General features: G+C 37.4%; 1 protein-coding gene across 2 annotated transcripts in view; it reads right to left on the reverse strand.

Moving 5' to 3' along the window:
• The window catches only part of Cdc14 (cell division cycle protein 14), a 283,378-nt gene that overhangs the window by 1,563 nt on the left and 254,964 nt on the right, over window positions 1-26,851 (reverse strand). The window contains exons 10-11 of one of the 2 annotated variants that reach the window (XM_068360567.1): window positions 25,916-26,107; window positions 23,721-24,322 (exon numbers count right to left, since the gene is read on the reverse strand). In XM_068360567.1, coding sequence (XP_068216668.1) covers window positions 23,721-24,322; window positions 25,916-26,107 — 794 coding nt within the window. Of the gene's footprint in view, window positions 1-23,686; window positions 24,323-25,915; window positions 26,108-26,851 lie in introns of both variants that reach the window. The other variant, XM_068360559.1, reaches the window with a different exon arrangement.

Consider the following 26,851-nt stretch of genomic DNA (forward strand, 5'->3'; position numbering starts at 1 on the left):
AAATACATCTCAAACCAGAAAACTGATGAGTCGGAAAAGGACCAACCAAAAGTATGTGACCTCTTGGACTTTAACCAAATGACCTACATCAGCTAAATGTGTCTTACTTGATGCTTAGAACAACTTACCAAATTTGTATGCATTCAAGATTATCGGGGAAAAAATTAACAATTTATGGACAATGATTAAGACAGGTTAACCATAAAATAAGCAGAGCTCTTATAATACAGATTTCTACAACTCTTCTGCCCACTATATCTTTGTAAATCGTCCCAGAGTTTAGAAATTTCTTATTAAGGGTAAATATACGAAACAAAAATTTTCTAAGACGTGTCTGTGAGCTTATTTTCTATGTAATTATAGTGATTTACATGTCATTTTGGAACTAAATCATTGTAATAAATAATTAATGTCGGTTCGGTTACGATTGCTCAACCTTATGTGGGGCACAGGCTCTAGCGTTGAAAGCCTGTCCTTCAAATATAAAGTAATAAAGTCTATGTTAATTTTTGTACCATGAAAGACTTCAATAAAATGGCTTTCCAATGATATACTGTATATTACTTCTAGGAACCTTCGTTGATATTCATATCGCTCTTCTCCTGAAGCTTGTTTATATTGATGTTTACCCCAATAAAAATATATTTTTAAAATTCCATTTTTGTTGGCATTCAAATAAGATTTTGAGCAGTAAAACATGGCCAAAAGATTTTTTTTTTTCGTACTCGGGAACTGAAAAGTACCTACCAATATAATTCTTTGATTAATGTGTAAGTTACGTTTTATGTGATAAAAGATTTACTTTTCAATGGGGAGCTGAATATTAGTCAAAACGATGAACTGAATATATATAGAAAATTTTTATACTAAGCCATACAATAATTGCTAATGGATATATTTTCTTAATAATATGCAAAAAAAAAAAAAAAAAAATGGGAAAAATTTCCATCTAAACATGCAATTTAATTCATTGTTATTTTTGGGTTTAATGTACTGTGTCCTCCAAGGACTTTCCTGTAATAGGCTAAAACAGGGAATACAATACAACATGAAATACCAAAGAATTGTTGTCTCCTCTTCCACCAATTTCCTTAAAGCTACTCCAGGAAGTTAATTTTTATAGCAGGAACAAGAGCCTTTGAGTTTATAGCATTACAGTCCATAGATATCAGGATTTTATTAATATCATTCCTGTTCGTCTCCTAATTCTGATTCCAGTTTTTCTGTTTGGACAAAAACAAAAAGCCTCTTCAAAGGGATGACCATCTTCATATTACAGCCTTAAGGCAAGGGGATACTAACCTCTCTCTGGTGTCTACCTTGCGGTTATACTTGCAGAGATCCACACACTCAGAAGGTAATGTTTCAATATCCAGACCAACAAGTCTCTTTCAACAGGGTTTCTGTATTCTAAGGACCTCCCTTATCAAGAAAGTTGATCCTCTCTCCATCCCAAAAACAGCCTCAGAAAATTGCTTCTATAATTTTTTTTTTTATATAAGAAATTTACAGGTTGATATGAGCATAGGGTGTTCATAAGACACAAAACAAGCATGTGGGGTACAGTACTTGACTCCCGCATTGCTCCTAAGAATGGTAATTTGATAGGAGAGGTAGACATCAACCAGGTCCTTCAGCAGATGGATAATGACAGGTGCTGTATCTAGTTTCTTTTCCGAAGATTTCCCTTATGAGGTTTTTTTCAGAAGAGTTTTTCTTCTCACCTATACATGCATGATTGAATTGTTTTCTTGGTTGTAGACATCTGACCGTGATAGTACACGAGTCAACTCTGTTATTGCTCTGATATTAGTTCTTGGAGACCACACAGCATATTAATCCCCAAAAAGTGGTTTTGACAAAGGGAAAACATTTTTGGGAAGGTGATGTGTGGTCTCCAAAACCCCACCTCCTCCCTAGCCTCATTTAGGGAAGAGGGAGAATTAATTCTCATTTTGAGTACGCTAGATGGCAGTTGGCCGCAAGTTAGTGCGCAAGTAGCATTGTCTCCTGGAGTAGCGATAGTTCTCATTGACGATGTTTCATCATTGGATGTGCTGTGCAAAATTAAGTAGCGCATGAACTTGCTGGTCTCTCTTATACACACTGAATCAATGCTTTGCATGTTAAAATGCTAGCCCTAGAGGAGGGAAGACTAATATTTCATTCGTATTTTATGCCGTATTGGATTCCCTGTCCTAAACTTTTGCAGGAAAGTTCTCGGAGACCACACAGCACCTCCCTAAAATTGGATTTGCCCTCATCAAAATCACTTTTATGGCATCTACTAGGCAGTAAAGCCCTAGATAAATTATGGACAAATTTCTAGTGATTACACATTGGTCAGAAAGCAAAAATAAAAATGAATCACTTCTAAAAAGTTGGCCTTTCTGAAGCGCTTGCCATAACTTCTTCGCTTCTTCTACTCGATAGAACACAATAGGAAAATCACCATTATTCTTATTACCTACTTAACAGCCTAACTCATTGAAAATCATCACTAGCATTACCTTTCCCATCGCAATTTAACACAATGTGGTACCTTCATCACTAATGTGTTTCAATGAATACTTTTTTTGACATAAAATAAAATCAATAGAGTTGGCCCCTGCAAGGATTTAAATCCCTTTTATAAAATGATGAAATACAATTTCCAAGTAGTAATATACATGCAGCATATATAACCTACATATCCTCCTGAATGCAGTGAGTACTATAAATTATCTCTACTTAGAGCACTTAAATTATTGTAAAGACTATGTGAATACAAATATTGTACTGTACTGTATACTGTAAATATAAAAGAAATTGTAAACACTGGATACTAACCCCACAACCATAACATTATCTTTTCATAATACATGTCAGTAGTTATTCAAGATAATTTATTGCTTTCATTTTATAACCTGAAAGAAAAACTATAAACAAAATTAATTTAAATATAATAAACAAATAACAGATACATATAAATACAGTAAGTTCCCGCTCTTGTTTTTTTATGAATTCTTAAACTAAGAGCTAAAATAATTATTAAAACCAGTTAAATGCAATCAATAAAAACAAATTTATACAATAAAAAAAATCATTATTTTAATCTCAAAGACACTGATAAAGAATCAGACAGACACCATTCTGTAAAAAGTCAAGGTTGAGATAATCCATAAATCTAACTCAGTAAGTACCTTATTTATTATAAAAAAAGAAAAAAAAAATGGAAGGCATAGCTGGGCATATTTAATGCTCTCAATTTTCATCCCAAATATTTTTTTTAGTAAAATATTAAACGAAAAAAAAAAAGTTGCATGTACTATCATAAAATACTCTATCTTTTTCTTTTTACCTGGATGTACAATATTCATATTCAGTATAAAGGCAAAAGCAGTCATATCCACACTATGTAAGTGTTTATCATAGTCTAGAAATTGTTATTAGTCTTGAAATGTGAAATGCCACTACTGTATTCCTCTTATTGACCATCCCATAATTTTAGCATTTGCCTGAGTGTTTCCTGGTCTTAATATACACACCCATGGAGCGTGTAGTATAACTACTTTTATTGGATAAGCAGGAGCTGTAAAGCCCTGTCCACACGATAGAGCATGCCTGACGGGCAAACAGTGATACCAGACCACAATATTTAGTGAGTGAAAATTGTGTTGATGATGTTAGAAGCGAGAAAACTAAAGGCAGGGATCTGGCAACACTGTATGATGCCAGATCCTTGTCTGTGGTTTTCCCGCTTCTGATGTTATTAACCCTCATTCTTACTAACTGTTGTGGTCTGGTATCAATGTTTGCCCGTTGAGCATGCTCGATCGTGTGGACAGGGCTTAAGACTGCAGGCCCAAGAAAACTGCTAATAATTCCAAAATATTGGTGATGGGATTTTGTTGGATCACAAGCATAACTTTTACCAGGCATCTGTAAAAACATTTCGTAAATAATTTTCGTTACGAAATCTCCATGAAAATCACCTTCCCAAAGAATGAGGTCCAGCTATGTTTTTCATAGCCAGACACTTGAAATGACCTAAGTGTCCGATATGATATACAGGTTGCCATAGAAAAATTTGACTAACCCTTTAGAAATTGTAATGATTCCCTAACTTTCCTTGCTGACATGCATTGACTGAAGTCATGCTAGCTTCAGGTATACTGTAATCCAAAATGACCCATTCAAGGCAGGTACTTATCCTAATACAAAATCTTCTTTACTAATGTACACTATCACCACTACGGCTACGTCAAAGATGCTAAACTATGGCGAGACTTCGTATCATATCTTCTACAGAGGAAAACATCACTTAAGAGACCACAATCCTTGGCCAAGACAAAGCAACCTTCCTATCCTAATATTGGACTCTGCACCCTACCTGGGAAGCCCTTGGTGGCCACATAGGCCTGGGACATTTTTAATATGTTATTTTTATTAGTAAAATAAATTTTTGAATATACTTACCCGATAATCATGTAGCTGTCAACTCCGTTGCCCGACAGAATTCTATGGAGGGATACGCCAGCTATCACAATACTAGAAGGGGGTGTACTTACCAGCGCCACCTGTGGCCAGGTACTATAGTACTTCTTGTTGACACCTCCTCAATTTTTCCTCGGTCCACTGGTTCTCTATGGGGAGGAAGGGAGGGTCGATTAAATCATGATTATCGGGTAAGTATATTCAAAAATTTATTTTACTAATAAAAATAACATTTTTCAATATTAAACTTACCCGATAATCATGTAGCTGATTCACACCCAGGGGGGTGGGTGAAAAACCAGTGTACAAGACTAAAGGATAGCTAAGTATCCCGTATTTCATATAATCAGTTATCCACAATAACAATGAAATAATAAGTACCTGGTAAGGAAGTCGACTTGAACCGTTACTCTGCCTTTAATAAGATCGTCTTCCTTACTGAGCGCAGCGTTCCTCTTGGGAGGCTGAATCAACTCAAAGGTGCTAAAGTATACAGGGCTGCAACCCATACTAAAGGACCTCATCACAACCTTTAACCTCGGCGCTTCTCAAGAAAGAATTGACCACCCGCCAAATCAACAAGGATGTGGAAGGCTTCTTAGCCGACCGTACAACCCATAAAAAGTATTCAAGAGAAAGGTTAAAAGGTTATGGGATTATGGGAATGTAGTGGCTGAGCCCTCGCCTACTACTGCATTCGTTGCTACGAATGGTCCCAGGGTGTAGCAGTACTCGTAAAGAGACTGGACATCTTTGAGATAGAATGATGCGAACACTGACTTGCTTCTCCAATAGGTTGCATCCATAACACTCTGCAGAGAATGGCTCTGTTTGAAGGCCACTGAAGTAGCCACAGCTCCCACTTCATGTGTCCTTACCTTCAGCAAAGCAAGGTCTTCTTCCTTCAGATGAGAATGTGTTTCTCTAATCAGAAGCCTGAATAGTAAGAAACTGAGTTCTTAGAACTTGGAAAAGAAGGTTTCTTGATAGCACACTATAAGGCTTCTGATTGTCCTTGTAAAGGTTAAGACCTTTTTAGATAGTACCTAAGAGCTCTAACTGGGCAAAGTACTCTCTTCAGATCATTCCCCACCAAGTTGGACAGGCTTGGGATCTCGAACGACTTAGGCCAAGGACGTGAAGGAAGCTCGTTTAGCAAAAACCGAGCTGCAAGGAACATGTAGCCGTTTCAGATGTGAAAACAATGATCCTGCTGAAGGCGTGGATCTCACTTACTCTTTTAGCTGTTGTCAAGCACACGAGGAAAAGAGTTTTTAATGTGAGGTCCTAAAAAGAGGCTGATTGGAGAGGTTCAAATCTTGATGACATAAGGAACCTTAGGACCACGTCTAGATTCCAGCCTGGAGTGGACAACCGACGTTCCTTTGAGGTCTCAAAAGACCTAGGGAGGTCCTGTAGATCTTTGTTGGTGGAAAGATCCAAGCCTCTGTGGCGGAAAACCGCTGCCAACCTACTTCTGTAACCCTTGATCGTAGGAGCTGAAAGGGATCTTACTTTCCTTAGATATAACAGGAAGTCAGCAATCTGGGTTACAGTGGTACTGGTTGAGGAAACTGCATTGGTCTTGTACCAGCTACGGAAGACTTCCCCTTGAGACTGATAGATTCTGAGAGTGGATGTTCTCCTTGCTTTGGCAATCGCTCTGGCTGCCTCCTTCGAAAAGCCCCTAGCTCTTGAGAGTCTTTCGAAAGTCTGAAGGCAGTCAGACGAAGAGCGTGGAGGATTGGGTGTACCTTCTTTACGTGAGGTAGACTTAGAAGGTTCACTCCTAGAGGAAGAGTCCTGGGAATGTCGACCAGTCATTGCAGTACCTCTAAGAACCATTCTCTCGCGGGCCAGAGCGGAGCCAACCAACGTCAGCCGTGTCCCTTTGTGAGAGGAGAACTTCTGAAGTACCCTGTTGACAATCTTGAACGGCGGGAATGCATACAGGTCGAGATGGAACCAATCCAGCAGAAAAGCATCCACGTGAACTGCTGCTGGGTCTGGAATCGGAGAACAATACAACAGGAGTCTCTAGGTTATCGAGGTAGTGAACAGATCTATGGTTGGCTGACCCCACAGGGCCCAAAGTCTGCTGCAAACATTCTTGAGAAGGGTCCACTCTGTGGGGATGACCTGACCCTTCCGTCTGAGGTGATCTGCCATGACATTCATACCGCCCTGAATGAACCTCGTTACCAGTTAGCTTTCGATCTTTAGACCAGATGAGTAGGTCCCTTGCGATCTAGAACAACTTCCACGAAAGAGTCCCTCCCTGCTTGAAGATGTAAGCCAGGGCTGTGGTGTTGTCAGAGTCCACCTCCACCACTTAGTTAAGCTGGAGGGACTTGAAGTTTATCAAGGCCAGAATAACCGCCAACAACTCCTTGCAATTGATGTGAAGTGTCCTTAGCTCCTGATTCCATGTTCCCGAGCATTCTTGTCCGTCCAAAGTCGCACCCCAGCCCGTGTCTGATGCGTCCGAGAGGAGACGGCGGTCGTGTTTCTGAACAGCCAAAGGTAGACTTCCTTGAGAAGAAAGCTGTTCTTACACCACGCGAGAGAAGACCTCCTCTCTTCGGAAACAGGAACTGAGACCGTCTCTAGCGTCATGTCCTTTATCCAGTGAGCAGCTAGATGATACTGAAGGGGGGGGAGGTGGAGTCTCCCTAACACGATGAACAGGGCCAGCGATGAAAGTGTCCCTGTTAGACTCATCCACTACCTGACTGAGCATCGGTTCCTTCTCAGCATGCTCTGGATGCATTCTAGGGCTTGGAAGATCCTTGGGGCTGACGGAAAAGTCCGAAAAGCTCGACTCTGAAGATCCATACCCAAGGAGACAATGGTCTGGGATGGAACGAGCTGAGACTCCTCAAAATTGACCAGGAGGCCCAGTTCCTTGGTCAGATCCATAGTCCATTTGAAAATCTCCAGACAGCGACGACTTGTGGGAGCTCTTAAAAGCCAGTCGTCTGACGGAGCCGGACACAAGATCATGGTACTGCTGCACAGTCTGTGAACTGTCAATCATGGGCAAGCGAGGAAGTACAGTGACAACCCGAATCTGTCTAGACTGTCTGGGTCGTACAGACAACTCCTTATCGGGTTGCTGAGGTTGCCGCACTGCGTCACAACAAGTCACTTCTGTTGGTTGTTGAACGTCTTCCCCGTGACACATTGACTCCGTAAACAAAAAATCCTCTAACAAGGACTAAGCTTGGACTGCATGTCTTGCAACACAGCTCAAGGTCTATGGGAGCAGGTGTGGTAACAGACGGGATTAGCGACTGAAGTGGAACCATTACCTTCCCTGGAAGCATGTTATGCTTAAATAAAAGTCCATAGGAGGCTATGCAGCTAAAGGCTCCCTCCAAATGACAGAGTCCTCAAGGGAATATCAGAAGGAGGGAGAAAAGAACTTTCTCATCTACAGGGACCATATCCTAGAAAAGCTAAGTTCTCTCAGTGAGGGTTCACTGGTGCAAAAGCAGCAGACTAGAAGGCAACGTTATGAAACTGCTTGACAGTCTAGTGAGTTGGCAACAACCAAAGATGTGTGACTGAGAAGCATGCGGTAAGGTATGCAGAGCATGTTGTATGCAGAGTATGGTGTATGCAGAGCATGCTGTATGTAGAGCATGTTGTATGCAGAGCATGCTGAATGCAGAGCATGCTGTATGCAGAGCATGTTGTATGCAGAGCATGCTGAATGCAGAGCATGCTGTATGCAGAGCATGTTGTATGCAGAGCATGCTGTATGCAGAGCATGCTGTATGTAGAGCATGTTGTATGCAGAGCATGCTGAATGCAGAGCATGCTGTATGCAGAGCATGTAGTATGCAGAGCATGCTGTAAGCAGAGCATGCTGTATGTAGAGCATGCTGAAAGGTAAGCAGAGCGTGTGCATGGCGTTTAACATTTCTCAGAAATTCCATGACCAGTGCTAGAGTGCTTTATGCATGCTTGCATGGGGTTTTAATATCAACATAATATTTACCTTACATTCATAACTCATGATTCATATTTTTGCCATATTTTGCGATATTGTTAAAAATATATTGCAAGGAATACAAATATATTTTTATAAGTAATACAAATAACCTCCATTATCATAAGGTTTGAAAATGGAGGTAAGGTATGCTGAACAGCAGAGTCAGAACGAGCTGGAACAACAATAGTTGTGGTTTCCTCTTCAAGACTCCGTTGAGGGAACACCTGAGGCTCAGTCTGCAAAGGCTGATCAAAGGAAGTAGCAGAAGGTAGGCGCATGGGTGGAGGAGGCTGACTCCTGGCATGAGTGGCTGAACTCAAGGGTTGCGCTTGCTGAGTGGTTGGCGGATGCGCAGTAGCAAGTTCCTGAGGAACGAGTTGAGGTTCCTGCGGTGTGAGCTGAGAGCGAAAAGGTAGTGGCTGCACAGAACGCAGTAAAAATCTCGCAAGTTGAGGCTCCTGAGGCGCAAGGCTAAGGTGTTAAGGTGCTTGCCTTGAGGAGGGTTGAGCTCGCTGCAGCGAGAGCTGAGGAGACTGACTCATGGATGGGAGAGGTTGTACCTCAAGCGAGTGTTGCCTCACTGGTGGAACAGCAAGTGGAAGCGGAGGAAGAGAGGTATAAGCCTCCTGTTCCCATTGCTGCGGTTGCCTTAAGGAAGGCGGAGGGAGCTGCACACCACTGGGATCAGTAAACTCATAACGTGGCTCAACATCGTACGCCTGGCAGGTGGTACTGCGGTCAGGCGGAGCGAGCGCAGGCGGAGCGAGCGCAGGCGGAGGGAGCGCAGGCGGAGCGAGCGCAGGCGGAGCAAGCGCAGGCGGAGCGAGCGCAGGCGGAGGCGCAACCTTCTCAGCCCGACACTCACGCATCAAGACCGAAAGTTGTGACTGCATGGACTGCAGTAGAGTCAACTTGGGGTCGGCAGACACTAAGGTCTGCTGAGGTAAAGCCTTAACAGCAGAGATCTGTTGCGGCAGAACCTTACTCCTCTTAGGCGGAGTGCATTCAACTGATGACTGAGGAGAGTCAGAGCTAACCCAATGACTGCATCCGGGTTGTTGAACTCTAACTTCGTACGTCTGGCATAGGTCTGGACTTTACGTTTAAGAGGTCTTGAGACCTAAGACCAGCGTTTTCTCCCCTAAATTTCTTCTGCAGACGAGCAAAATAAGGGCTCAATCGTCTGCGGGTGGGAGTGACGGTCTCGGTAAGACACGCCCACAACCACCGAGGATACTTCTGTGCGCCGATCAAGGCCTGCTGAACCCTTTTGTCCTTCGACATTGCTTCTCCCCTGGGCTTGGGAGCTTGCAAGAGGTCCCGGACTGGGAGGACGACTGGCGCGCACAGAAGTACCCTCACGCACAACACTGACACACTTTGCGCTAATCACTTATCACTTTGATTTTCTGTTTGCACTTATTTCACTGAACTCGAAACTTTAAGTGGTTTGTACCTGAAACACGCAATTCTATCCTTTCTCAAAAGTTAGTAATTGCGAAAACAGAATTACAATGTAACAGAAAAATCTAATGAAAGATAAATAATTCAGTGGCTGGAAAGAGACTAAACACTAGATCACTCTAGAAACGTTTACCTTCTTCCCCTAAAGAGACTAGGGAGAAGAGCAAAAACGATAACAACGTTACTCGCTTGAATGAAACGTTTATCCTCCTCTTTCTCCCTCCGTCTCTATCTCTCTCTCTCTCTCTCTCTCTTGACTTAGAACCTGAGAGAAGAGCCCAATCATATATATCGTTAAAACATATTATTGTTAAAGGAAAAAACTGAAATATTTCCCAAAATGAAAAGTTCCTTTATTAGGATTAAAACCATTAAGTTAAGAAAGAATGAACAAAACGCTAGACACGGTTACTCTTACTGCAACGTGAAACCGTGAAAAATCTTTCTCTATCGTAACGATAGAGCGCAAGTTGAACGTTCTGAACGTCAACAACTGCAGAGACAAAACAAAACGTTAGTTCAACTTTGAAAACAGTACTAGACTATCAAAGAAATTCTTTCAAAGACATTAAAATAGCATAATATGTTAACAGGTAAAACCGAAATGACGGGCTCAATGTTAATTAACTTCGGTACCAAGAAAAGACCGCCTACTATTAGGAAGGTCGAATATAAACAAATATAAAAATTAATTTTAATAAGTTTATAATAAAAGGAAGTTAATCGAAGAGGCCTATAAGCGGCGGAGAGAAATAAAATAAATCTATAACTTTTGTTAAGCAAAATTAAGAAAGAGAGTCTATACTCTCTTAGACACCAACACTTCCGTCTAAGGGAAGGGTCGGCCATTTAAAGGTGAAAGAGAGTTCATACTCTCTTCGTCACCATAATTAATCAAATTAATTCCAAAAGCTAACTAAGCTAATATAGAAGTTTCCAGTAAAGCGACAGCCGAAATCAAAGAGAAATACTTCACCAAAGTCGTGAAAATACTCCAAGAACATAAGCGTATCCCAGAACGTCTTGCCGGAAGCACGACAGAGGAAAAATTGAGGAGGTGTCAACAAGAAGTACTATAGTACCTGGCCACAGGTGGCGCTGGTAAGTACACCCCCTTCTAGTATTGTGATAGCTGGCGTATCCCTCCATAGAATTCTGTCGGGCAACGGAGTTGACAGCTACATGATTATCGGGTAAGTTTAATATTGAAAAATCCTTCACAGGTCTCAAGAAAGAGATCTGTTTTCCCTTTAAATTACATTCCTATCTCTCCCAAGATCTAATTACTTTTTTTCAGTCACAAGGTACGTCATTTGGTAAAATTTCTGTAATCTCATACAAAAAGTCCTTAACTTACAAACTTAATAGGTTCCATGAAGCTGTTTGCAAGTCAAATTGTTTGCGTTAAATTTTGGCCTAAGGTAAGCTTCAACTAACTCACATTCCTACAATTTTCAGCTGCAAAAGTCAATAAATCGTCCCGTTTCATATTGCAAATGTCATTTTGCTTAGTGCATCAAATTATATAAAGTTGATTCATCACTTTTGATACAATATCTTTGGATTTATGATTTCAGTTGGATTTATGTTTGTAAAGTTGAGGATCTGTAATGCATATTTTAGCATACAGTAATCCTCATCATAAAAAAAAAAGAAAAAAAAAAAAAAAAAAAAAAAAAAACCACATATCCTTCTCAGAGTTAATGATAAAATACAGTACAAGTTTTGAAGTTTTCTTCCTCTCCTGCTGTAATTATCAGATTAGCCTAAGATAATGCCAGCATAGAAAAATCACAAACCATATTCCAGACACACTATAAATTACAGTTCTGTATATAGTATGTAAAATATGCAAATGTTTATCAGAAAAAAAAATACTACGATCATAATGAATAAATAACCACCAGAATGTAATTTACTGTTAGATAAAAAGTACTGTACTGTCATATTCAAGTTTGTGTGATTTTTTACTCTAATAAAAAGAAATAATAATACCAAACCACTACCAGAATACCAATTACGTCAGTGTCAATTGCATTTTGAAAGCCATTTAGCACTGAGCGCAAGTGGCTTTAATAATAATCAAATACCAAGTGTAAGTAGAAAATGATGTAGAAACGTTAAGAAGCAATATAAACGTAAAGTAGGTCCTCGGGTTACAGCAGTCTTGTTTAAAGGCTTTAAAGGCCACTCATGAATGGCAGAGGCAAGGGACAGTAACACTGCTCTATCAAGTAGGACAATACCATAGAGACTGACCATATTACATAAGATCAGCGCCAAAGCCTCCTCTCCACCTAAGCTAGGATCAAGGAGGGCCAGGAAGTGGCTGCTGATGACTCAGCAGACAGACCTATATGCTCCCCCAAATCCCCCATCTTTAGCTCACAAGGATGACATTTCATGGATACTACGTATTTCAGATGAGATATTAAGAAAATTGGTTTTAACCTTCATCGTTGCAATTGCTTGACTAGTTCGCACAAGTGTAGAAGACCCATATCTCATTTTGGTGGCGGAAGAAAATGTCAGAGTCCCTCAGTTGCCATTCCTGCATAATTCTGCCTTTTGCATACACGGTTATGGATTGTCATTTTCTCTGTGCCTATTTGGTAACATTTCACGTAACCTTTTGTTCTTCGTAACTGATTTTGAGTGTAAGGTAGACGATGCTGGTAGTGCATCAAAGGAAAGGAAAGCCATCACCTGAATAGAGATAGGATAATAGAAAGAACACCAATAAACATTGGCTGAGTCCTCAAACTTGGCCATTCAACTGTCGCTACAATTAACAAGGATGAAGATCGTATCCTTGATCACATGAAGGGATCTGCTCCAATGAAATTGACAGTGATGACAAAGCAGTTTAATGGTCTCATTATTAAGGTGGATATATTGTTACTGCTCTGGTCGGAAGGACAGTCAAGAGCATGTCCCAGTGAGCCTAATGGTAATTCAGGTAAAAGATTAAAGATTGTTTGACAGAAGAAAAAAAAGAGAAACAGAGTTATGATTAAAAGTTTGTGGCCAATAGGGGTTGGTTCATGTTGTTTAAAGAAGCATGAAAATTATCATAAATTTCAAGGCAAGTGGGCATCCTAATTAGTTACGTTGCTAAACAGGTTTTTTTTAATGTGGATGAGACAGGTTCATTTGGGAGACGTATCCCAAATCACCAAGGAGAAGATAGGACCAGGCCATAAATCAGGTAATGTTGCTGATGACTAAAAGCTGAAGCCCTTGCTTGTGTATCAGGCTGTAAATCTTAGGCCATTTGGAAGGGTTAAGAGATCAAACAAGAAGCCTTGGGTGACAATTATATGTCCTTGAAGATTGGTTAACTCACTTTTTTGTACCTGAACTGGAGTGGTATTGTGCTTACAAGGGTTTGACTTTTAAAGTGTTATTAGTGCTATACAATGCCCATGGTCACCCTGCAACCTTGGATGACTTTAATTCAAATATCAAGGTGGTTTACTTTCCCCCTAATACCACTCTCCTTTTGCAGCCTCTGGAACAAATGCCTTTGCCTCTTTCCTTTGAAGGATATTTCCTATGGACTTGGAAGAAACTGGAAACAATCCATACTGTACTTGACTCTGAAGGACTTTTATAAGTCCTACAACATTATTTCAGCTATGAATAACATTGGTGATGCTTGGGCTGATTTGAAGCAAGTAGGCAAACTTCATTGGTATGGAAAACATTGTCCCCAATTTGTGCATGATTTCCATGGCTTTGAAGAGACAATTGATGTCACCAAAAAGGTTGTTGCCCAGAGTGTTTAATTTTGGGGTGAATGCTGATGATGTTACAGTTACTGGTATCTCTAAGAGAGGAGTTATCTTGTGATGACATCTTTCAATATGAGCAGCAGATAAGTGAAGAAGAGGAAGAGACACAAGCACTAGAGCCTAAAAGATTTACAACCAAGACCATGTCAGAAGGTTTCGCACTGATACACCAAGGATTGGCGAAGTTTGACGCTGAGGACCCCAACACTGCGAGTTACAATAAAATCTAGTGAGGGTTTATTGATTTGCTGGTGGGTTACAAGTGGATCTTGGATGAGAAGAGGAATGTAAATTTCCAGGCCAGACTGGAAAGGTACTTGAAGAAGGTAGAGTCCTTAAACAAATCTAGTACTATCTACCTCCTTCAGCTCTTTCCTGCATTTCTGACTCACCTACCCAAGTATCTCCAGCACCTTCAGCAGGTTCTCCCTCTCTGCAGCTTCCTCTTCCCATTAAACTGGTCTCTCCACCCTTTGCATCACCCCTTCCAGTGTGCAAGCCAAACACAGTAGTACAAGTAAGGAGTTGTAATATTTTTACAGTTTCCTAGTATTCTACAGTACTGTATATTTATGTATATTTTTTTCAGTTGTAGTTATGTTCCATGTCATTAACATTTTTATGTCCTAGATTATCACGACTATACTGTTTACGTACAGTAATGCATCTAAGTGTGTTCCGACTTACTTAGAAATCACTTATGCCAATTAACGGATCTCCGTCATAAACCGAGAACCTACTGTGGTTAGAAGAGAGCTTAAGAATCAAGTCCACTACTTATAAGTCAAGAAATGGCAATGCCATATATACTAAAATAATTTTTTTTTTTTTCTAATTGGGGCTTATTTTCCGTATCTAAGTACTACAGTACTTAGATTGTTTTAAGCAGTCACTCAAAACATAGTATATCTGTTCTTACTCTGTAAATACGGGAAGTATAAATAAAAGTAATATGCATTCATAATTTGTATGAACACCCAAGTTGCTTTTTCCTTGTACAGTATACCAAGTTCTCTATGGTAGTTAATCTGCCCCATTTAGGTCACACCAATTCTGTAGAAATTAATCCAAACGTAACAAAAATAAGAAGTTAAAAAATCAGTTAAGACTTACTTCTTTTCCTCAAGGCAATTTTTGTATATGTAGTCAATGGCATTTAGCAAGAAAATTACCTTACTCAGCCCAAGTCTAAAGAGAGGAAGAAAGAATGGATGTAAGTTATGAAAGAACACAATGGGGCATAACCCAGTAGGAATGTCACACCAACTTCAAAAAGGAAAGGTTACAGAAATCAAGAAAAAGTTATGAACAATTGAAGAATTTTGGTAAGTTTCAAGGTACAGCAGACATTTCTTTGATTAAAGTATTTCTGAACTTCAAGTTTAACCAAGCATGCCAAATTTTGATCCTTACAATACTACTCAGTTATTTGTTTTGCAAATAATGTAAAAGCCATTACAATACTGTACCAGTTACAGTACACATTTCCATTATTCATAATAGATGAATATTTCCTTATGAAAGATAAAATTCTTTTTACTTGACAAACGCAATTGTTATAATACTATTTTGGCTTCATCAAAGCTTGTAAAGAATCTCAATATATTTCAAAGAATAATGCTGTGTATCAGTAGAATTCTCAAACATGAACCCCTTAAATAGGTCACGCATTGCACATCTTTATTTCTACTTAACGACAATGAGTCCTATCTATATACACTATCAAAGTCCTTTCTACTGTACATACTGTACAACTAAACCAAACGCACTAGTAAACACATGGATAATCTGAGTCACCTCCTTTCCATATCTTACATCAAAGGGTTTACCTACTATCTAAATTCTGACCTAAAATTAACCGCATGTGTACAACTAAATACTAATTGGAAGATCTTTAATAATACTTCAACTTATGCTTACTAATTTTAAACAAGCAATTAAAATCGTCTGTCGTCTACTAATAATACATACCAAGCACCTGGTAGAATTACTTATTAGGAAAAAGACATATTCAAATGACGGCATGTTAGAAATTATGGTCGGTAACCCGAGTGAAATTATTACACAGAATTTTGTATAACCCAAAACAGTTTACATCAGTTTATCGTACTAAATTTCTTTTGTTGGATATGATGTGGATTTTGTCTTTCTAACATTTCATTCAACCTATAATATTGCAAAGATCTTTATTATCTTAATATACCTTTTAAAGTGATCCCTATCAATCAAGCTTGAGTTCAATAAACCTTTGTCTGTTCAATATGGGAACCTATCTTCTAGTCATAAGCCTTGTGCTGTAAATTTACTCGATTTCTAAATAGAATATTTTCTTAACATCTTATTATTTAGCTGTAACTGGTAACCAGAGAATGCAGCATGCACAAACTGATATATTTACACAAACACAAATAGAATCAAAACCATGCAAAAAAAATCAATTTCATTTTATCACAGATTTAAAGAGGTTTGTCTCTTTCTTATCTTGATATAAAAACATTTTTGAGAGAAACTATCAACATGGGCTATATGTGCACAACATATTGACAAGGGAATAAGCTATCAATTCAGTTTTTTTTTTCAATCTTCATTCAGTATTATTTCTGCTAGTTGTACTGTTGGTAGTTAGCAGGGGAGGCTATATCTCAATTTAGCATACTTTTCCCAGAAGTTTTGTATTTATATAAGGTACTTCACGTGCACTTACTATAGGATGCTGAAATCATCGACTCCCGAATGTACTAAAAGGTTAGGTTTCACCAGATGATTCTGTTAGAGCCATTTTAAATTCTGACTTAAAAGTTACAAAATATATTCAAATAAAGTATATTTTTTAGTGTCGTCGTCTTCCTCATTTGTACATTCTTACATAAGGCAATAAATTTAAAATCACAATTTTAATAAAAGTGATGTTATTACCCTTGAAAGAAAAACTTTCCAAGTCTTTTAAAATATCCTTCGTGGCTGAGAAATTCTCTTAGCTTCACATTAAAAAAAAAAAAAATTTAACAATAATTTCAATATTATCCAGGTATACTGCTGTACTAGTGTGTTTCTCTTTTTCTTTACCATTTATAATTATACTACCATACTTGAAAATCCATTAAAGAAAATAATAAACTCCTTCATAATGCTGAAAATTATTAAGATGACATTACATCTTATCCAGTAAGTCATTTACCCCAAGTGAAAGTGTGTGTGGGGGGGGGGAGACTTGTCACTTCCAATACCACGCCTAACACAATAATCATCAGCATCCAGTCTTTTGGGTTGACTATGAGGTACAAAAAATTATAATAAATGATATACTGTACAGTACATCAGTTTTTTTCTATTCGTCCATTTCTAAAAAAACACACACAATCCCAATTATTTCTATTAATTCCCCTGATGTTCATATTGCTTCTTCTCCAGAAGCTGTTTAATCGGCCTTTACCCGTAAAACTTTTAGATTTAAAATTTTCCCATTTTCTTTCCCTTCAATAAACATATGCTCCTAGTAAAGGAAGGAACATTCTAGTAGTTCTAGCGGTAAGTAGTAACTGATGCACCAGTCTCTTCCTCTCTTCAGTCGTGCAGTACTTATCAGACCTTCACCAGATTGTTTCCTTATTACTGCACATTGAGATGTCTTCCCAGTTTTTTTCTTAGCAATTACTGCACAAGTATGCACGGGAATTGGCAATGCTGTACTGTGGTTTAAATAATCGTTGTGAAAAGTGTGTTTCCTTCATGGTACCTTCCATGTGAAATTATGTTTCAACAACTGTCATTCAAGTTAACATTGTAAAGTGTTAAAGGAAACTTGCTGTTAGTTCAGGGGAAAATCCAGGGATAACTAAGCTAATTGATTGTTGCAGGGATCACGACATTAATGGCAAAATTCCGCCTTTAAACCATTCTCATGATCAGTCAATTTTCAATAATGATGAGCTTCATAAGTTCTTGATATTGCTAGTTTCCTTAGTTAAACTTCAGATTTAATTAATTTAGACCCTTCTGCTGCTAACCCCTTGTATGCCACAATCCTAGTCGCTCTATAAGGCAACTAGATTGTGAGTCAGAAGACCGAATAGGTGTCCAGATACTTATGTCCCTCCATTTGTTAAAGTATAAACGCTCTAAAATTATATTGTATTACACAAGTGGATGGCATGGTATATCATACGATTCCCTTGTTGGGGTGAACAAAGTTTCAACCAATCTCAATCACTTGCTCTACGTTTTGTTTAGCAATGTATTTAAGCAGGAAAGGTAGGCTCGTTGATTATGGAAGGAATGATGACACTGCTTCCAATTCAGACTGTTTTTGCTTCAGCCTATGTGGTTAGGTTTTATTACATTAGGATTTTAAAGCCAATACTGTTGCTCCTTATGTTGTGGCTAAGGAATTAATTTAATTCTAAGTTCAGAGTACTGTATTATTTCAGGTCTGATTAACCTTTTACAATCTTAACCTAACTACTCAAGTGGTAACTAGCGAGTTTAATGAACTTTTCAGTAAAGTCTAGTGGTTTTAATGCAAACTTCAGTCAAGACGAGTGATACAAGGTATCTAGAAGGTCCGAGTTCTTCTCACAGAGCCTCAAATTTAGTATTTACTTTGCCATTTCTAGCCGATCTTTGAGACACCAAGAATTTAACAGTTTTAAAACTGAGGTGGTAGCCTGGATCCTTATATCTCTCATATTGAAAACGTAAGTACTTCCAAACCTCTACTTATCCCTCATGTGCGAAGATGTTAGTTTTGAAACTGAGGTGGTAGCCTGGATCCTTATATCTCTCATATTGAAAACGTAAGTACTTCCAAACCTCTACTTATCCCTAATGTGCGAAGATGTTAGTTTTAAAACTGAGGTGGTAGCCTGGATCCTTATATCTCTCATATTGAAAACGTAAGTACTTCCAAACCTCTACTTATCCCTTATGTGCGAAGATGTTCGTCTGGATATTTTAGTACTTCTCTCAGGATTTCTGCGAATTGCAAGAATGATGCTAATAACTCCTTTCTGGGCTCACATGGAATATTTCAAATCTATGGCACCTGTTATTGGAGTGTCCAAGAAGGTTGCCATACAAAGTCATGCATAAACAACTTCTCTCAAAGGTGATTCATCCAAACTCACCTGTGCTACATCTGACCGCATATAGACTTTACACCGTATCCTCATAAACAAAGGGTTTCTAAAGCCCTCTAGACTGACTATTATAGGTTCTGAAAGACAATGTTTCCTATCAAAGAAAATGGAATGTTTTGGTGCAAAGCTAAGAGTCCGTCAGTGACTAGGTCTAACTTGGAATTGTTAAATTTTTACAATTCATTTTGTATGAGAAGAGACATTCAATTTCAACAATTAGGGGATTTAGATCCAAGCTTAATTTTCTGCTCAAGTATCGGGGATTAAATCTGCCCTTTTAGGTATTATATCAATTGTAGTAGGTTGGCCAAGGCACCAGCCACCTATTGAGATACTACCACTAGAGTGTTATTGGATCCTTTCACTGGCCAGGTAGTACTGCATTGGGTCCCTTTCTGGTTATGGCTCATTTTTCCTTTGCATATGCATTTACAGAATAGGTCTGACCTATTCTTTACACATTCTCCTCTTTTCTTATACACCTGACAACTTTAGATAACCCAAAAATTCTTCTTCACTCAATGGGTTTACTACTGTACTGTAATTGTTCAGTGGCTACTTTCCCCTTTGTAAGGGCAGAAAAGACTTCAGCTATATTAGCCAGCTCTTCTTGGGGAAGAACATTCCAAAATCAAGCCATGGTCTTCAACTTTCTTAGGTTAAAGTTCTCTTGCTTGAGGGTTCATTCTGTTTCCGTATTTCCTATCCTTACTGGGTTTTTTTCCCTTGTTGGAGCCATTGGGCTTATAGCATCCTGCTTTTCCAAATAGTTTTAGCTTAGCTAGTAACAATAATAGTAATATTATATTGTTGAGTATTGAAAGGCCTCAAGTAGTACAGTAAGGTAAATTTTCTGGAATTTGGATGTAGTTTTGCAGTATTTTAAAAAATCCTTATTTTGGACAGTTGATATCTTTCTCTTACAGATCCCATGGTTAAAACATTTTTCCTGTTTGCATTAGCTTGGCTACAATGCTATCTATCAAACTTTGGGAACACAAGAGGATTTTTTTCCCTTTTGTCTTCATTCAGAGCCAAAAAAATATGATTTTAAGGCTAAGAGTTTGTATCAATTTTTTCATGTACCTTCTCTGATATTGGATGAAAGTATTTCAGAAGAATACATGTTTCTTTGCCCAGTATGAGCCATTCAATGTTATGTGGACAAAAATTCAGGTACTAGAGATAGCATCCCTAATTAGATTTGTGGAATTAAGGTTTCTAATCACCCTATGACCAAAAATTCAATATCATTCATAATTCAAAGTTGTCACAGTAGCTCAAAAAGAATTATACATAAATCTAATAAAAGGCTTGAAAGTGAAGGTACATGATATGAGTAGGGCAACTACTTCCCTTAAATTTTGAAGAAACCTTTTTCTTTGGAAATAGTTTTAGCAGCAACTCAATAGCTTACCAAGTTGGTTATCCCTATAAATTATTCTCAAGAATCATTGTTCACTAGGCTCTAGGCTCCATATTGGCTGCAGAGCCATGGTCTAATTAATTTTGAGTTTAGTTGATTTTTACCACCCTTATAAGGTGTTTTAATTTATTAATTGATTTGGTATCAATCAAAAGTATCCAGTATTTTAGTTCTATTAAACCATCTCGATTCCCATATTTCAAACCACATTCTGAGATGGGTTGTTAAAAGTAATCTGGACTAGGTTAGTAAATCTTAACCATGGTATATTTGCTTTTATTAAATTTATCCCTTCTCTTTCCTTCTCCGATATCCCGCCTCCAGTAGAGTGTAGGAGTCAGCAATATGAACATCAGGGGGATTCATAGAAATAAACAGAATTCTAATAATAAAATTTCTTATTTTTAATTTACCTGATGTTCATATACAAGCCCATCCTCCTAACCAATGCCTCATGGTGTTAAAAGGATAGGGATAATTTACACTTCGAAACTGAAGAGACAAAGAGACTGGCATGTCAGTTACCACTTACTGCTAGAATGTTCCTTACTAGGGGCGTGTTTATAGATGGGAAAGGAAAAGGGAAATTTTTTAAAATTTTACGGGTAAAGGTTGATTAAACCAACCTTCTGGAGAAGAAGCAATATAAACATCAACTGATTATAGGAATATAAAATATGTAATTTTAAAAATAAAATTTGCTTTTTTATGTATTTAACAGAATACTGTCCTGAGAGCGGAAGATATTCATATGCTGAGTAGAAACTGAAAGCCCCACTAAGTCACTGTAGCACCAAAGACAATAGAGGCTGGCTACACCTACAGGGATTAGACAATTTAATACTGATGGGAGAGGGGGTACTCAAAAACCCAGTTAACTTGTAATATCAGTACTGCCCTACCAATACGAAACCCAAAGTTGTGCTCAACCACAACATATCAGACTCAGGGGAATGGAACTCTACTAGTTAAGTGAAATACCTCCTCAATGGTCTGTCATTTAAAATTGAATACCTTAAAAAAAAGGTAATAAAGCTTAAAGGAAAAGAACCTGGTACATACATGTTGGCCAAAACCAGGTCTTTTTTTTTTTTTTTTTTTTTTTGCAGACCTCAAGAAGGCTTGCAACGATAGATACATGCACAGAAACTGACCATGAACGCAGAGTGCTGTCTGCTTTCGGTTCAAATAGGGGTGGCAGCAACTCTGTGCCTGTGACCACAGCTGTTGACAGAAGAGTGCCCTTAGTCGGTCAAACATTCAACTGAAATTAACATAAAATCATGGACTTCTGAAGCTCCTTAGAAGAACGATTGAAAAACTTCTACGGTATGGATATGATCACATGACCAATAAGCACGGAACATATTAATGAGAAAGCCAAGATGCTGTGCGAAGATGCAAAGTATTCAGGACTAAAAACTTATCAAATAAAAGACAAAGCAAACAAGAGTATGATTGCAACCTCTGGACAATCTAAAATATATTCATTAAAAATTCTGTTGACATACGCAGCCTCAACAGACGTTGAATGGAGGTCAGCCAACTACAGTGAGTACTGTACCTGTACTCTAAAAATATGTATGTTACCGGGGCTGCAAAACAGTAAATAAAAGGCATGATCTCATGAAAATCCAACATCCTGAATTAGGGCATAATTTCTTTTATTTCACCATTGAAAGAGGAAATAAACATTACCATTATACTTCAAAAGTGGTGTTAAGTTCCGTCGGTACAGAGACAAGGATCTGGTAGTAAACTAATACCATAAAAAAGTAGAATAATAAAATGTTGTTTGGCCACTAATGACTTTAATTCAGTGGTACTGGTGTAATATGATTAAATAGATTAATGTAAGTAGATACATACTACCATAGTTGTACTAATATTGATAGCCACAAAATAACCAAATCAAATATCAAAAGCAGTGGAAGATAAAGAATTAAAATAAAACCATATTGAAATAATGTAGATATGATAGCAAAAGTGACTTTTAAAATATACGAAATGCTGTACCAGGAAGTTCATTATTCTAATACGGTAATAAATGATTAGATTAAAGAATCGACCTTGGTATATATATACAGTACTCATTTTAGAAAGACCACCAAAAGTAGATAATGAAAATGAATGAGGTGGTGGCTATATTCTCAACACCAGTAGACCACTAGTAGATTTTGTTAATTTAGAAGAGAGTTCTTATTCAAATTGTGCCAAACTAGGCTTTTGTAACATATTAGGGTTTGTTTATTATGTAAGCAATTGTAAATTTTATTGGTAATTTTCAATATCTTTCTAGGGGACAGAAGGAAATCATTACCTTTAAATGTATTTGTGGTGAGCCTTGTCTAAATATTTATCATAATATTCAATAATTTTATGTTATCATTGACAAAATAAACTGGTTTATTCTTATACTTGATAAAACAGACAGAGAGAGATACATACGGCTGGACTGTAAAGCAATTTGAATAGAGATAAAGTGGATGAATTGACTTTTATATGTTGATGCATATAAAGATAATGCAAAAGATAAAGGTGATACCTTTTTTTATCATGATTTCATGAAATGGTTATTTAAAATATGAATTATTTGCAAATGATTCAGGTAAAGAAATACCTCAATAAGAATATCATATACAGGTATATGTAAAGTTATTATAAAACTATTCAATGCACCAATTACAACATTGACACATGCATAGAGTACTGATGGCAGCACAGGATTGAAGTTTGATTCAAATTTCAAATTTAGTGTCTGAAACACCCAACTGGATATCAGTTTAGATATCGAATATAGGTAGTGCACTTTTACATGTACTTTGAAGGTCTATGACAAGAGGAGAGATGTCGAGTTTACAGTAGGTAGCATCTAGCAAATGTTGAGGGCCAAGGTAATGAGGATTTCTTATTCAGATTAGCAAAAAGCTTAAAGTTAATAGTTGAGGGAGCATAAACCTGCTTCTTCACTTAATTTCTATCGAGTCTAAAACTGCCCAATGTCATTAAGTAATGGTTTATGTTTAGAAGCATTAAGAGTACATGCTTACATATCTTATATAATTCAAACCTTAAACTGATATTAAGACACATTTCTTGGTTTGTAACAAAAGCTAACTTGGCAACCACTTCTTAACTGTATTTTCTAACTCCTCTTTAACAAGCTAGCATAAGCAATACACACTGGTGGTTCCCAAAGCAATGTGGGCATTACAGCATGCACTGCATGTACTGATTATAATTAAATACCTTGACCATGCAAAATTAATTCATACAGTTTGGTAAACTACACAAAAGTTTGTATGCAGGCAGGAAAAAATCAGGAATGAAAGGAAAAGGGAGTATCAAATTCATGCAATAAAAAAATCCACTAATCACTAAACATCTAACTTACACAGGAGAGAAACGGTAGTTAAAAAGTTGATTACTATTTTTTATTCCCTTTACAACGCGATAGACTGGCAGTTTGCTGTTCACGGTAGTTGGGGACACCTGAGATCCATTTCGACTATGGAGGTCCTCCCGCACTAAACAGCTATCACCGCCATTACCCTCCTCCTCCTCTTCCTGCTCATGGTTATTATTGTCGTAGTGGATGTGATCTCCAATATTGCCATTATCTACATTCTCTGAAGATGCAATAACAACATCCCCATTTTTACGAGCATGATTTTCATTGGGAGAAGAAAATGACGAAGAAACAGATGGGGAAATTGAGGAAACTTTCGCTACAGAAGTAGATGCAGACGGAGGGGAAGAAGAAGAGAGGTTTATGTTGTAAGTGGCTTTAGCTAGAGATGAGCAAGAGGAAGAGCTACAGGTTAAAGGAGCCTTCCTGCCACAGACATGAGATGATGATCCACTAGAGCTCTGTGGTAGTTCTGAGACTGAAAGAGCAGAGGAAGACTGGAGGAGGGCTCTCGTAAGGGGCTGTGATGCCGAGGGAGGTCCAGGGGCATGAGAAACCCCCCGTGCTTTGTTTCCTCGGTGAGCAGAGCCTCGATACACAGATCCCAATAGCCATGCATGTCTTGCGTGAAAGGGTGAAAAAGTTAATAGGTAAATGATTTACTACAGTCCCTGGAAAAAGTCTTCTGAAACTGAAAACTATAGAAACCCATCTAAGATCTAACTTTTACTTATGAAAAATTCCAAACACCTTTCATGGGAAGAGGCATCCTATTATACCAACAATGCCTGCACTGCATTTTATTGCTTTCAGGAAATCCTTTAGAATACAGTACATACTTGAAAACATCTCTACATAAAAACTCACTTCACATTCTATAAAAAATATTTTAAGGCAAACCATTCTAAATTCCAAAGTTTCTTGATCCCAGAATGCATTTTGTTAGTACTCTATAAACTCTTAGAATTGTACACATGCAAAAACCAAAATAGTACAATACATCTATTTAAAATTTTTATGAAACTACAAGCAATACTATCGTAATTACATTAATGCTTAAAATACCAGAAGAATTTACAAAGTCTGGTAACTTTGTTCTGCACCTAAAGATTGTAAATATCTCAAATTTTGATAGAGAAACTTACTTTATATAACCAAGAGAAAATAAATTAGCCTCACCCTTCACTGGAGTCTATCAATCTATAATAACCATATGAAAAGCTCATATTTGGAGATTTAAAACCTGCATAATGTAATATTTACTCCTCCTATTAATACTTGACGAAAAAAAAAAGAAGTTACCCAAGAAACAAATATTTTAGTTATGCTCCCTATAAAAAACATTACTTATCAAGAAAAGGAATAATAGTAACAGTTAAGTAATGACTATATAAATGGCATTCGAGACAAATGTCACCCTTCATAGAAAAATAATCAAGTAGATATATAGTATGAAATATCAGGTATAAATTCTTGTACTAAAAAGATCATAGCACCATAAAAGAAAGACTGCAAGTACTTGTACAGTAAACGAAACTGCCAAAGTAAATAAAACTAACTGCATAGTACTTGCAAGACAATTATAAGAGTAAACTTGATAAAAAAAAATCATGAAATTGTAAAGAAAAATGGTTTTACTATAATACTGGCGATATATAAAACGTGTAAATTTTTGTTCTCGAAAGTTAAGCATCAAAGTCCTCAAGAATTTTCAAAATAAAAAGTATATAGTTTAAAATTCAAGATCAGGGAGTGGACTGCAAACTTATAAGCATGAAACATGACTTTCTGTTTGGGATACCCCATTTTCATAGAATTTCACTGATTAAGGGGACCAACAATCACTGAAATTTGGATGAATACCAATAAAGAATTATAGCAGGACTAAGATACCAAGTAATCAAAAAGACGAAACAATAATTTAAAATAACAACTCAAGAAAAAGGTAATGAGATTCTAGCAACATAATATTATTACTAGAGTATAAGAAAATCATATAAAAATATAATAAACAGAAGTACAGTATGAAAATTTTAAGAGGAGAGAAACAATATTAACACTTAGTAGCTTTTTAGGGATAAAGTAAAATTTCTTTAGCCCTTTATACTTATGAAACAGGTGTAATACTTCATAGCCAAATCAAGCTCATCATAACTGTTTACCAGCTCTGAGGATCATTATACAGACACACACAAAGAAGGTGCTGTAACTCACCTCTTAGTGGTGGCTGTGGTGGTGGTGCGAATAGGTCTACGTGCAGTGTCTCGGTGAGCGGCAGTAAGTGCCGAGACTTTGCCGGCCTTTAGGGGCGAAAGTACAGCCTCTCGTCCTCCCCCACTACTGCCACCGGAGACAGTGCCCCCCAGAGGGGTGGATTTGGTGCGAACATGAGCTTTGTCCTCAAGGCTGTAATAACAGCATTGGGTTGCTACACAAACATCTATTAAGCCAGCATAAAAGATTCTAGACTAAATACAGTAAATTGAAAAAGAGAAATATGGAAGATATTTTCTAAAGCATTGTGAATGTTTTGGATTAATTAACTGAGGTAACATTATTCAAAGTTATCTCTAAAACTTTTAACCTGTTTTTTTGCACTAATCAGATCTATTTAAGTACTGTAATAGAAATAAAGGCTCAGTAGTTAAACCAACCAATGCTGTGATATAAACAGTACCTAACAAATATTATTCAACGGATGAAATTTTAAGCAAAATAAACCTAACTAAGCAATAGCACATTCCATTCTCAAAATTTCAGTAATCATTCCTTTCCATAACAAGTATAAAGTACACATGTATAAATACATTAGTGTATACTGTATATATATATATATATATATATATATATATATATATATATATATATATGCATATATATAGTAAAACTATATAAATACTGTAAACTGTATAAATACAAATTGAAATGTTAAAATGATTGGTAATACAAAAAAGGACTTTGAAAATCTGCTATACCAAATAAAACTTAACTTTCCTCACATAAACTATTAATTGATTTTTTTTTACATCAATAATATAAATATAGTTTGTATGACTTCAAATGACACTAAAGAAAATCATGTGCATTATAAAGTATGAAAGGAATAATATACCTAGAATAAATCTAGCTTGCATTTTCTTTTGAGCTAAA

The sequence above is a fragment of the Palaemon carinicauda genome, chromosome 2 (genome assembly GCF_036898095.1).
Source record: "Palaemon carinicauda isolate YSFRI2023 chromosome 2, ASM3689809v2, whole genome shotgun sequence".
Taxonomy (NCBI): domain Eukaryota; kingdom Metazoa; phylum Arthropoda; class Malacostraca; order Decapoda; family Palaemonidae; genus Palaemon; species Palaemon carinicauda.